Source organism: Erpetoichthys calabaricus, chromosome 18 (assembly GCF_900747795.2).
Source record: "Erpetoichthys calabaricus chromosome 18, fErpCal1.3, whole genome shotgun sequence".
In the NCBI taxonomy this organism is placed as follows: domain Eukaryota; kingdom Metazoa; phylum Chordata; class Cladistia; order Polypteriformes; family Polypteridae; genus Erpetoichthys; species Erpetoichthys calabaricus.
The window spans coordinates 24,528,241-24,540,702 of NC_041411.2; the positions used below are offsets into that span (position 1 = coordinate 24,528,241).

The 12,462-nt window shown below is 38.5% G+C and overlaps 1 protein-coding gene across 2 annotated transcripts in view; it reads right to left on the bottom strand.

Annotated features, from left to right (window-relative positions):
• The window catches only part of srrm4 (serine/arginine repetitive matrix 4), a 159,132-nt gene that overhangs the window by 27,337 nt on the left and 119,333 nt on the right, over positions 1-12,462 (bottom strand). For both annotated transcript variants that reach the window (XM_051921076.1, XM_051921075.1), the window contains exons 3-7: positions 7,876-7,959; positions 6,126-6,197; positions 2,584-2,610; positions 2,424-2,474; positions 1,376-1,462 (exon numbers count right to left, since the gene is read on the bottom strand). In XM_051921076.1, the coding sequence (XP_051777036.1) occupies positions 1,376-1,462; positions 2,424-2,474; positions 2,584-2,610; positions 6,126-6,197; positions 7,876-7,959 (321 nt within the window). The remainder of the gene's footprint in view (positions 1-1,375; positions 1,463-2,423; positions 2,475-2,583; positions 2,611-6,125; positions 6,198-7,875; positions 7,960-12,462) is intronic.

Sequence of the window (12,462 nt, forward strand, 5' to 3'; positions counted from 1 at the left end):
AGCTGCCCGTTAGCAGGACACAGGTGTCTTTAAGGATATGGGAGGAAAAACTCAGACAAATGGCAATTGTGCAGACAACTTACAGACAATGGCCGAGCACAGGGCGCAAACGTAGGATGCTGTATTTGTGTGGCAGCAGGACTACTCATTGAAACATTCATGTAATATAATATACATTAAAATTTCATTACATGCAAGGGTTATGCTCCTGAAAAACATCATGAATACGAAAAACAAACATACTGAAGCATTAATCCTACAATAAAGATGGGGTTAGGTTCCCATGAGACGCTGACTTGGGAGAGATGGAGACAGGCGGACAAACCAGCCCTCTTCTTCCATCCCTTGACACTCAGTAAAGATCCTTTTGCAGGTTCATTTACGGAAACGTTAACGGTTTTTACTTCCTCTCTAGTTAAGTTCAATTGTCTTCTCGGCACTCCGCCAAAGGCCGCAAGCAACCGCAGTGGGTCTGCTCCAAGGACATTAGTAAACCATCCAGTCGGTACTAGCGGTAAGTAGCGTATACAAAAGGCAGAGACTTAATCATTGTGAGCTTATGACATGCACTTACTGGGAATTCCACATTCATGGGGAACAATTTCAAGCCCCAGTCACCACCGCTAATGGAGAGCAACAGCTTACCCACATCATTCAGTACCAGGTAGACATATGTTGATCCATTCGGTGTAGTGTGCAGCCACGGCCATCTAAGGGCCTGTTATTGCTCAGTCTCACATGTTGCTCATGTGCCATAAGTCTACATGACTTTACTACATGCATTACAAAATATATTCCAATAGAGGGTGCACTGCAGATGTTAATGCAGAAGTCCACGTTGATTACTTAGATTTTAACCCATCTAAAATGAGCAGTGCAACTAGTAATATAATTTAGCTAATTCTACCTAAATTATTATTAGAATACAAAGAAATTTAAATGGCATTTTATAATTTCCATAACAGGAGATTTTCTTCATGGACTAAATTTTTATTTAAATCTTGCTTTTTCACAAAGGAGAGGTAAGAGACTACACACGGCTTAAGGTGCTAAAATTAGTGCTAAACATCTTTCCTGAATACCTAACAGTGTGGAATCCAATGGCATAATGACACAACCTTGAGTAAAGAGATGTTAAACACAAAAGGATCACAATTAAAGAGAGGACTGATCGGAATGAGAATTAGAGTTATTGGTCAGGAGCTGATGGAATGTTTCCCGTCAGATGCATTTAGGATTTGGGAGCTTACTTACTCTTGGAGCTATGAGGGAGCTGTAAGCCACAGTTTCTAAACTCAAGATGAAGAGAATTTTTACCACAAGAAAAGCTGTAGCACAAGTGACAAGATAAAGTAAGTGCACGAAGTCTGCCTACCTGCTGTCATTGCTCAACGAACGATAGGTAGGACTTTCTGAATCAGAGCCCTGGCAGCGATGCCTCCGGCTTGGCCGGCCTCGAGACCTAGCAGGAAGAAGACAGGGAATAAGAAGGACAGGAGTGCAGAAAATCTTAAAGCAAAAAAATAAAAATGAAGAACATCTCTCTCTCTATATACAACGTATATATATATATATATATATATATATATATATATATATATATATATATATATACACACGATATATACACAGTATCTAACCAGGAGCACTTTACACATTCATTTGATCACATTTCACTCAGTTTGAGCTTTCTCACAAGAAGATTGACTTTAGGGGAATAAACTGACAGTACAAAGTCTCTTCTTGTAGGCTGCACAAATCACATCTGAGGTGAAGACAAAATTCAAAAGGTGCACCAATTCCAAGAATGTCTGAAAGTCTTCTGTTGCCACTACATTTCTGGCCATTAAAGTACTATATAAATACAATTCACACCAATAGTGGTGTGGTCACTGTGTGTAGGTAGACTATTATTATTTACTTATTTGGCTGATGCCTTTATCCAAGCTAGCTTATAGCATCTTCAATACAACTGGTTACATTTCTTTTGTGGTTTGCAATTAGAGCACAGGCAGACGAGTGACTTGCTCATGGTCACACAGTGTTAGTAGTGGGATTTGAACCCCCCACCTCAGGGTCTGAGGTCCCAAACATTCACCACTACGCCACACTGCCTGTCTAAAGAACTTCATTTGTGTCACAATAATTTTGACTTTAGAACTAAAGCCACCTAGAGTTTTAAAAAAAAACATTGATTTGAATGCAGACGTTAGTTATTAATGAACCAAATGAGCTTGATGGGCTTGCATTTGTAAAGATGGCCTTGTTCAGGCTAAAGATGACTAACTTAAGATATTCTAGTCTTACTGTGACAGAACGTTTCAGCTTCCATTCCTTCCCCCGATGTAGTAAGATCAGATGACATGGATTCCATGTGACAGGTTTCTACCTGAAATTGTGCACTAAGCAGCAGCATTTCCTACCTTTTTCTGTGTTTTCTTTCACTTTTCCTTTTACTTTTAGGACTCGAAGAACTAAATAAAAGAAACAATATGGCTTTTTAACCATCATTCTTAAGTTATTTGAAGTGCAAAATTGCAAATCTATAAAAAGAAAGGCAAGAATTGCTCTGTTGGTACTCACCTGTGTCTTCTCTTTTTTGAGGCCAACCTGCAGTAAGAGAAGAATATTCTCTTGAGTTACAAAAATGACATATTACCTAGCAAGAATTACAGTCTGCTCTACCATTTAGCATTAAAACTAAGTTTTTTTCTTTTCTGTGAATTACCCTAATTTGGTACCTTATGGGAATATTCACTGTGTGAAACAGGCACATTTAAACTGCAGGAGAAATGTATGAAGATAAAAGCTCTGTAAACCCACACTGTGCTTGTAAAGGATGGCTGTAATTTCAATAAAAGCATTAGGAATGTATTGGCACAGTGCTATAACTGACTGCTGTTCACGAATTCTCTCATTTTTATATCATTATATTGTCAAATGTATATATTATGTCAGAGAAGGCATGCCTTCCTGGCAGGATGGTGGGTTACCCCTTACCCAGCTGACAGGCCATTATAACTGATGGGCAATGGGAGACAGTCTCTTGGGGCCAGGAATTTTCTCAGTGCATTTGGTCGCAGCATCCTTCTGTTCGAGTTCCCTTTGGACAAGCAAATTATGTATGGGAGTTGCAGTTTTGTTGAGGCCCTTGGGTGCCATTAGAACGTAGGCTCCCCTATCCTGTAGATGTTTCTGCCTGACCTGGAAGTGCTTCCTGGAGGTTAGAGTTTTAATCAAGACTGAAACCAAGGAACTGGGAAGCCAAGGAGACAGTTCTGCAAGCAGAGGCTCGGCTATGCTCTAAGTGTCCTGGTAGAAGCAGTGACATGGGGGTAGAACTGGCCTTGGAATAATTGTTCACCTCCCCCAGGTTTGAGTCAACAAAAGGGGAAAGGGGCACAAAATGGTGCAGGAAGAAATAAGAGTTGCAGTGGAGGAAGAGAGGTCCTATACAGTTGTTGGTGTGGAGCAGGTTGTGGGCCAGAAGGTGGCATGGTCAGACTCATGTAAGTTGGTGCAGGCAGTGTATGACATCTTGACCAGTCCATCTAATATCTTTAGGTGGGTCAAAGCAGAGTGTTCAGTTTGTTCACAATGCCCTAGCAGAGGGACACTGGATCACATCTTCAGCTTCTGCCTAAAAGCTTTAGGGCAATGCTGGTACACATGGTGCCATATTCAGGTACTGAAACCCATTGAAAAGGTTATATGCAGGGGAATTAAGAGCAGACAAAAACATCTCTAACTACACAGAAATTTATGTGAAAGTTTGTGAAGGCTGGAAAGCATCTGCGAGTATGAATCAGGAAGCCAGAGGCAGTCCAGGCAACTGCACAGGATTGGTGGCTCTCTGTGGACTTGAACATGTTGCCTCTGCCTCCATAAGACTAGACATCCTGCTCATCTCAGAAACAACTAAAAATATTGTTTTTTGAAGCTGACAGTCCCATTGGAGGCCCAAGAGAGGAAGAGGGCCAAGTAAAAAAATCTTGTGTTGGACTGCCATAGGCAAGGCTGGAAGACAAGGTGTATGCCCGTCGAGGTTGGTTGCATGAGCTTTACTTGGCAGTCACTCTACAGAGCCTTCATTATACTAGGCATTACCGGAGAGAGGAGGAGAAGAGCCATCAAGAACATTACAGAGGCAGCAGATAGGGCCTTGAGATGGTTCTGGATCAGGAGAAGAGTCTAAGGGTTGGGGGGCATGGTTGGGTCACCTGGGTGAGGGTGTCTAAGGGTGAAAAAAATGATGGTACCATTTAACATCACTGATGATGTGCTCATGAGCATCAAAACATGTATCCACTGTACATATCTGTACAAGAAGTACTCCCAGGATCAGCTTGAAAAGAAGCTCTTCTGACAGGTAAGACAGAATTGGGCAAGAAGTTGTAGTGCATTAGAATTGTGAAGGAGAAAAGAGGAGTTTTGTGTGGTGAAGAAAAAGCCTGGAAAAGGTATTTATGAAAAATTTAATCTTTTTAATCCTGGAACTCCTGTTTGTGGAAGATGTGTTTGGAGTTTAGGATGACTACCCCCCATCTGCAATTATTAAATGGTTTTGTTCCTTTGTCTATGAAATATTAACATTGATGCATTTTCTAAGCATTTTATGATAGTTAAAAGTGTTTAATATAGATATTTTTCTGAATTGTTTAAATGTTGAAAGCTAGGCTATATACTATTGTACCCTGTATTGCACTTTCACACTTTTGAAACTGTCTTTCTGCAAAAACTGCATATTTTCATTGTACTCTAAAGCATAATGATAATAACCATTACTGTCATTTTAATTTTGTTTAATTTTGCCAGCTACTGCACGAAATGAATGATTTCAAAACACAATCATGATTATACCATCTATTAAAGTTGTCATAAAGTACAAAGATTGGCCAATAAATTTTGTAAAGACTTCTAGTAGTAGTCAATAAAAAAGGGTTTTGTGTTAAAAGAAAAAAAAAACTATGCCATTTATACAGTTAATACTTCACTGTATGAATATATCTTTATAAAAGATCTTCAGGATTCTTTTCTTGTAAACTCCATAATGCACAAAATATTTATGAGGGAAATTCAAGCAAATCTCACAATGTATCCAAGCAATTATGTGTGAGGGGTTTAACAGAGTTTGTGTTTTTAAACTGTAAATGCAAACCATGTAGTTCATCCTTCCATTATAACTAGTCCTTATTTTTAGGACTCCAATTCATCCATTAGACATTGAGGTGAGTCAGAGCATATCAACGGCACTGGGTGCAAGGTGGTAGCTCACCAGAATGGAGGACCAGTCCATCACATGCCATACTCATAATGAGCCATCATGGCTGCCAGTTCATCTTGTCTTTACATACCCACACTGCAGCTGTTCAGAGTCACCAGTTAACTTAATGTGTGACACTAGAGGTCCCAGTGTAATCTCAAAAGGATACGTGGTGAACTTGGAGCCTCCTCGTAGACACTAACCCACTCTTTTAAAATATGACATCCCAGTATAAGATGGGCTGCGGTACAACTTTATGCAGAGGCCTCCTCTCAGTAGGAGGTGTTCCCATATTTCTACCTGCACCTTTGAAACATTCAATCTGAGTTAGGTTCAGATGTTTGAACATCTGCCACACAATACTACCCTTTGTCTCACACCTGAACACTAACCCATTGTCTTTCAGAAAAAATCAATTGCTTGGACCTATTGAAGATGCTGTTAGGGACTATTGCTTTGCCAGTGACCATAAATAAAAGAAACCAGTGTCTATACACTGTGACTTGATGCTTGGCCAAGATATATTTATATTGTTTCAGGTATCCAAATGTTAGATTTGAGAATTACAAGTGTACTGAAAAGGAGTAGGTCTGTGATGAAAAAAGGTTCAGATGTGAGGCTCCAGCACTGCTACTGTGCTGATTTATTTTATAAAACATTGTCACCTGTCCTTGTGTAAAATGCACATCTTATACAATTATATGTGCAATATATAAAAAATGTGCTTTAATTAAAATGAATGACTATATGCAATGTATACTACAGTAAAAATGAAGAACAATCAACTAACAACATTGCCATCTAGTGAAAGTATCTAAATGTGTTACTGATGCACAAAACAATATTAAAATCATTAGCATACCTGTTTCTTTTTCTTTTTTTTGAACTCTTCTTTTTCTTTTTCCTTATAGGTGATGGACTATAAGATGGAGACCTAATAATAAAATAGGAGAGACAAATGGAGAACACCGAATAAATACATAGGTAGAGAATGTCTAAAGCAAATGTAGTCAATATAGCTCACAAATAACACCTCCTGCAATCATTTCTTTAGTCTATATGTACAATAAAAGCAAAATAGTATGAAAACAGATAACCTACTGTGGCTTAGTACCCTCCATTCTGCCTAATGCTCTTATTTAAAATCTAGCAATTGTAAAACTGAAAATCTGCTCATTACAAAATGTTCTGGAACAGGTGATACATAGTAAGTTCTTGCTATACAGGCACACTTTCCTCCTTTATTTGGCATTTTATTTTTTAATTTTGATATCATAGAGATGTTCACAAATAAATCCTCCTGGAATCTTATTAAGTTTATATTTACAATTAAGGCAAAATATCAGAACAGATGACCTACTGTGGTTCAGTATACACATGTATATATATATATATATATATATATATTGTCACACACGCGTGTTTAGAAGACAACTAAAGGGCTTGAGTACATGTAATTCCACACCAGACCAGGGGATGACGAAGTGCACTAATTCTCCCTCTCAATCTTTTGCAGCCCATTGCAGGGAAATCCCGCCCGGCTCTGGGGCAGCCAATGACGTCACTTCCAGTTCCGGTCCTGATGACATCACTTTCTCTACTGGCCTTTAAAGCTTCCATCTTGTGTATAATGAATCAGTTCTGTTTTGGACTTGATTTTGTCAACATGTCTATGATTTTGCAACAGTTTTGCAGCCGGGAAAAATTATATGGGTGGCTGCCCCAAACCTTCACAATGTCTTATGGGGTCTCTTTTTACGCCACTGTCGAGATCAAGAGGGAGAATTAGCGCACTTTGCCACCCCCTGGTCTGGCATGGAATTACATGTACTCATATAATACCCTTTAGTTGTCTCCTAAACACGTGTGTGTAACACTACAGTATATACATACATACATGTTGCACGCCATGTATCCTTTTTAATTTCTTTTGTATTCTATTACCATTAGCTGTTCTGAGCAGACATGCAAGTAATCATTCATTGTATTTATTACATTTTGTGCTACTATATGTAACAGGGCAATAACATTGACTTGAGTAGGTTGGTATGAATATGAAGACATGAATACTGAATACTGCTGAATGCTGAATACTGTCTTTGAGGAGATGGACATGCTGGAAGCTAGCAGTACAACTAATGGGCTAATACATCTGGAAGGGAATTCAGGAATGGTTTTATTTTTACATCTATGAACTATGTGACTGTTCTAAGCTAGGAACTGTAGCAACAGATCAGTGAGTTATGTGTGATGAATACAGCATGGAGGCTCTAGCTATTGGCTGCAGTGAAAGGGTGAATCATGGAGCAACACATGTATAATCCATCCATCCATTTTCCAACCCGCTGAATCTGAACACAGGGTCACGGGGGTCTGCTGGAGCCAATCCCAGCCAACACAGGGCACAAGGCAGGAACCAATCCTGGGCAGGGTGCCTACCCACCGCAGATGTATAATACATGGATAAAAATATCAAATGATCTCAGACTGGAGGTTTACTGGAGATGAACAGAGAGGGTTTACTATAGGGGAAAATGGTAGGACAAGAAGTTGCACCCTTAGTCACTGATGAATCCAAATTAACATCACACACACACAAAAAAAATGCTGACCTCCTTCTTCTCTTGCGTTCAGACTTCTTCTTTTTTTTTCTCTTATGTGCAGGCAGAGGTGAAAGATCTTTATCAAAGGAATGGCTAGTTTGAGAAGAAAAAAAAGCAAGCAATAACCTTTATTAGTGATGGAATGCAAGAGACTTAAAAAACATAATACCAAAGAGCAGCTCTTAAAACTCAATGAGGTGAAAAACAAAAGCTATGCTATGTCTATTAGAACAATAAAAGGTGGATGAGATGAAAGGTCCAGGGTTTGTGTAGCACACAGAGGGTACAGCAAAGGAATGCTACCTCTGCAGTACTTCTGGTAGTCTCTTTACCTTCGTAGGTTGGACAGACACACTCTTTTACAAAAGTAAAGACAGGAATGTTGTTAATGTGTGACACATGCAATGCTGGGGCTTCTTTTACTACTACCTGTCTAGGATGGCTTGGAATCTAAGTAAAAAATGCAGACCTCAGGTTTTAACACTTGTAGTACATCATCTATTGCATTTGCCTGTATCGATGCGTGTAGTAATAAAATGCATTGCAATTGCCATTCCAACAGATTTGTGGTAATAATATACTTTAATACAAAGGTTTGTGATGTGGCATTTGTTGTAATGACAATTGCAATGCATATGCCTGTTATATGCCATTTGTAATGAACTCATAAAAGCAATGTTAATAATTGTGATGTGCCATCTTCTGGAAAGACAGAGACATAGCAACCAGATGGACACACGCATACACAGCCATGTATCCATTTTATAAAGGTGGATTACAAACCTAAGGCTTTTTTGGTAGAATTTGCAAAATTCTCTTTAATAAACAAGGACTTGATTATTTTGCTTGTTCTTTAGACTTCTAGAAAAATCATACTTGCATATACTGTAGATAGTACAGTGTATTCATTATAAACTGTGTATTATAAACACACATATATACACACAATGTGCATATATATATATATATATAAAAAATATATATATGTATGTAAAGTTTTCTGTCCTGTCTGCGTTATTCAGCCTTGACCACTCACTTCACACCGTTTGCCCAATCGTCACTCCTCTCTCCGCACCACCCCATGACACTTTCAGTGCTAACTTGCCCTTCAATGCTTATGGGGCTTGAACCTAGGATGTCAGCTAGTTCGCTTACTTGACAGGGTGAAGATTGGAGTATTACATTCATATATAGTATATGTATTTGTCAGTCTAGGTTGGCTCCATGCTTCCTGGTTTCTTCTGGAAGCCTCTTCAATCCATAACCACCGATAGTCATAGACCAAGATGAACCAGACAAATGAGGACACATACATTCATCCATGGGTTGGTGTAAAAGTGCCAAGTACTTTTATTAAAATCAAACAAACACTAAGAGTCCAATATTGCAGTGTGAAAACAAATTGTCCATCAATAAATAAGCATGTGAACTTGGATGTTAAAATATCCTATAAATAATACGTTAAAAACAAGAAATCACAAACTGGAAGCAGTTCTCTAAACACTCACAAGCCCCTGTGCATCCTTCTTAAAACCAATGTCTCCTCCGCTCACTCGGATGGGATGCAGCAGCCAGAGGAAATGTCCTACTTTCCAATGGCTAAATTATGTCAAGAAGGACTTTAACCATTTGATACATTCACTATGTTCACCCCTTTTTGAAATAAACTGCATAAGCAGGATACATTTAATAAAGAAGTCAATAATAAAGTTCAACAAGCTTGGTTTATGACAGTCACAATAGTGTGGCAGGTGATGGGATGGGTGCTTATTTCCACCTATGTAATTCCATTACATGCCACATCATGTCAAATGCAAGAACCTTCTCTGGATGGGATGCCAGTCTACACAAAGTTCATTCACAAACAAGATCACAAGCTCACACAAATAAATCTAACAAGCCTACCTTTGGAAATGGAAGAAATATGATGTACCAAGAAAAGACCTACAGATTCAGGAAGAATGAATAAACTCAATCAGTCCAGAACTGGCACACAGATACCCATAGGTGAGACAGCAATGCTATCCTTAATTCTTCACCTTGGTTAACTTCTGTAGAATTAAAAAAAACTAGATTTTCTTCAGAAAGCCAACTCAAATATTTTTTTTTTAAAGATCGAAGCAGTCTATTTACTCTGTTCAATTTTCAGTCTGTTCAGTTGCTTGCTAAATGGCAGCCCTGTTGTAATGAATAGAAGTGTACATGACAAGTATTAATGAATACTTTAGCATGCACAACAGAGTCTGCCTAGTAGAAATTCAGTGCTTTTAAAGTCACACTTAAAAGACGAAAAGCGAGTGGCAATTGGGACAAAATAAATGGATTTTTGTCAAAAGCAAAAAAATCACATTTACATGCAAAATCTACTTTATGTGGGCTTCTGTGACTTTTGCCTATAGTATTGCTCAAGTTTATAATATGTAATCATTCTTTTATTTTATGAACAATTAACTACAAAACATAATCTAGTTTCCTCCTTTATCTGCAGGTTCTTCATCTTAATGGACATCAACTGGCAATTCTAAACTGGCCTATTGTGATTGAGGGCGTGTACCCATGCCATCTGCGCTTGGTAGCAAAGTGCATTCAGAAAATGGATCAAGGAGTAAATTCCTAAAGAAAAAATTACTTGAATTTCCACAACTTAGAAAATATTTTGTGCTCAGAAAACATGCCAATATTTTTAGAACTTTTTCTTCCTGTTGTGAGGATGTAAATAATAACATTTCTAAAGTTCTGAATATTGCTAAACCTAAAACTGAACTTGTGTACTGTGGATTTGTAACAGATGTGGTGTCAAATAGACCAACATATTAATAAATGTGTCATTTGGGGAAGAACACAACTCTGACATGGGCAGATACACTGCAATTAGTGGTGTAAATTGTGCAAGCATGGGAGCTCTTGAGGCTCCCCTTAAGCAGAGCATCTGTGAGGTACCTGGAGGCAGCAGACATGGAGAGAAAGTCCCACGAGATTGTGACTCGAGGCACTGCTGACAGAAGCCAGAAAAGGCAATTGCTCCCAAGGGGTCCTTATATTGTAGACAGCCCAATGGTTTTAAAAAAAAAATGTCCCAAAACATTTATGAATCAGGGTCGCACTGGACTAATTAGAGATGGTGGGGCAATATAAACAAGGCAAGCCAATGTGGCTGCTTCTTAATAAGCAGAATATGCCTGCAGCGTAAAATAAATGAGAAAAAATGTTTGCATGTGAGATGTCTGCGCCCATGGGATGAACTGTGGGCTTACAATTACTAAGATAATATGAAGAAAATGGAGAATGTTAGACCACACAAAAAGCATGATGTGGTGGAAGAATTGACAAATTTATATGAGTGGCCTTAAATGGGGACTAATTGGCAGTTTTCTCTGAGCATTCATGAGCGCATTATAGAGAATATCACCTGATTAGACTATTAAAAGCTATCTGTACACAACAATAGCTAATTATGAAGAGCATGGAGGTGTCAGCTTTCATTACATCACCTACATAATAATAATGAGGTAAGTATTATGTAGGTAGGAGCTTTGACTGATTGGTGATTATACACTTAAACTAGGAGTAAGAGACTACACTGACTCAGTTAATAATGGACAAAAATTGGATGATCTGAAATAAGAACCCTTTTCCACTAAAAATATGTTAATAGCTTTGACAACTTGTGAGTGGTGTGATGGAATGGTAACAATTTCTACCACAAAACATCTGGCTTTGGTGAGTACCTAAGGCTTTGAAATTCACATCCTTAATTACTGGGTTCAGATCCCACTATTGACACATTGTAAGCAAGTCACTTCAACTGTCTGTGCTTCCATTGGAAAAATAAAAGAATTGTAACCAATGTTGTAAGTCGTCTTGGATAAAGGTGTCAGCCAAAACAAATAATACTGGAATTAATTTTGGGGGGCAGAGAATGCTTACATTTGGCCCCATTTAATTAAATGGTGATTTTTCTGTTTGCTTTGCATTATGAAAATTCACTTTATGATAGGGTTTTCAGGAGCAGATTGGAGAAATACATTATCCAATTTTTCTCATCCACTTATTTCACTACATTAATACAGGGAGTTTGAGTGTGTCCCAGCTGTATCAGGTTTAAAGCAGGATACAGACGTGGATTTTGAGATGTCAGCCCCTCGCAAGTCACATGTAAGGCTAATATGAATGACTTCTAAGCTAACATATATCTTTTGTTGTGTTAGGCAACTGGGAGAAAATCCATGCTAGAAAATGGCAAGAATGTGTACACTGCATGGACAGAGACTAAACCACCACCTCTGGAGCTGCAAAGAGCCACTGTGCTTCCCAATGGCAGTGATAAAAAGCCCCGTTTTGCTTTATAAAGCCTTTCATTTAATTTTAATCACAAGTGACAGCCATTTGTTTTATGCAAAAGACTTTTGTAACTGAAACTACCTTCATTTTCTGGATACAAGTATATAAAGCAGATAACCAACGTCTTTGGAGTCAAGTTAAGCAGTGTGATGACGGTATGTCACATTCATTGTTTGACTTCATGCTGCTGCCTTTGTTCACAGTGTTGTCACACTCGTATTCTTAGGGCTAAAAATGAGAGGGACTCCTGTTGTG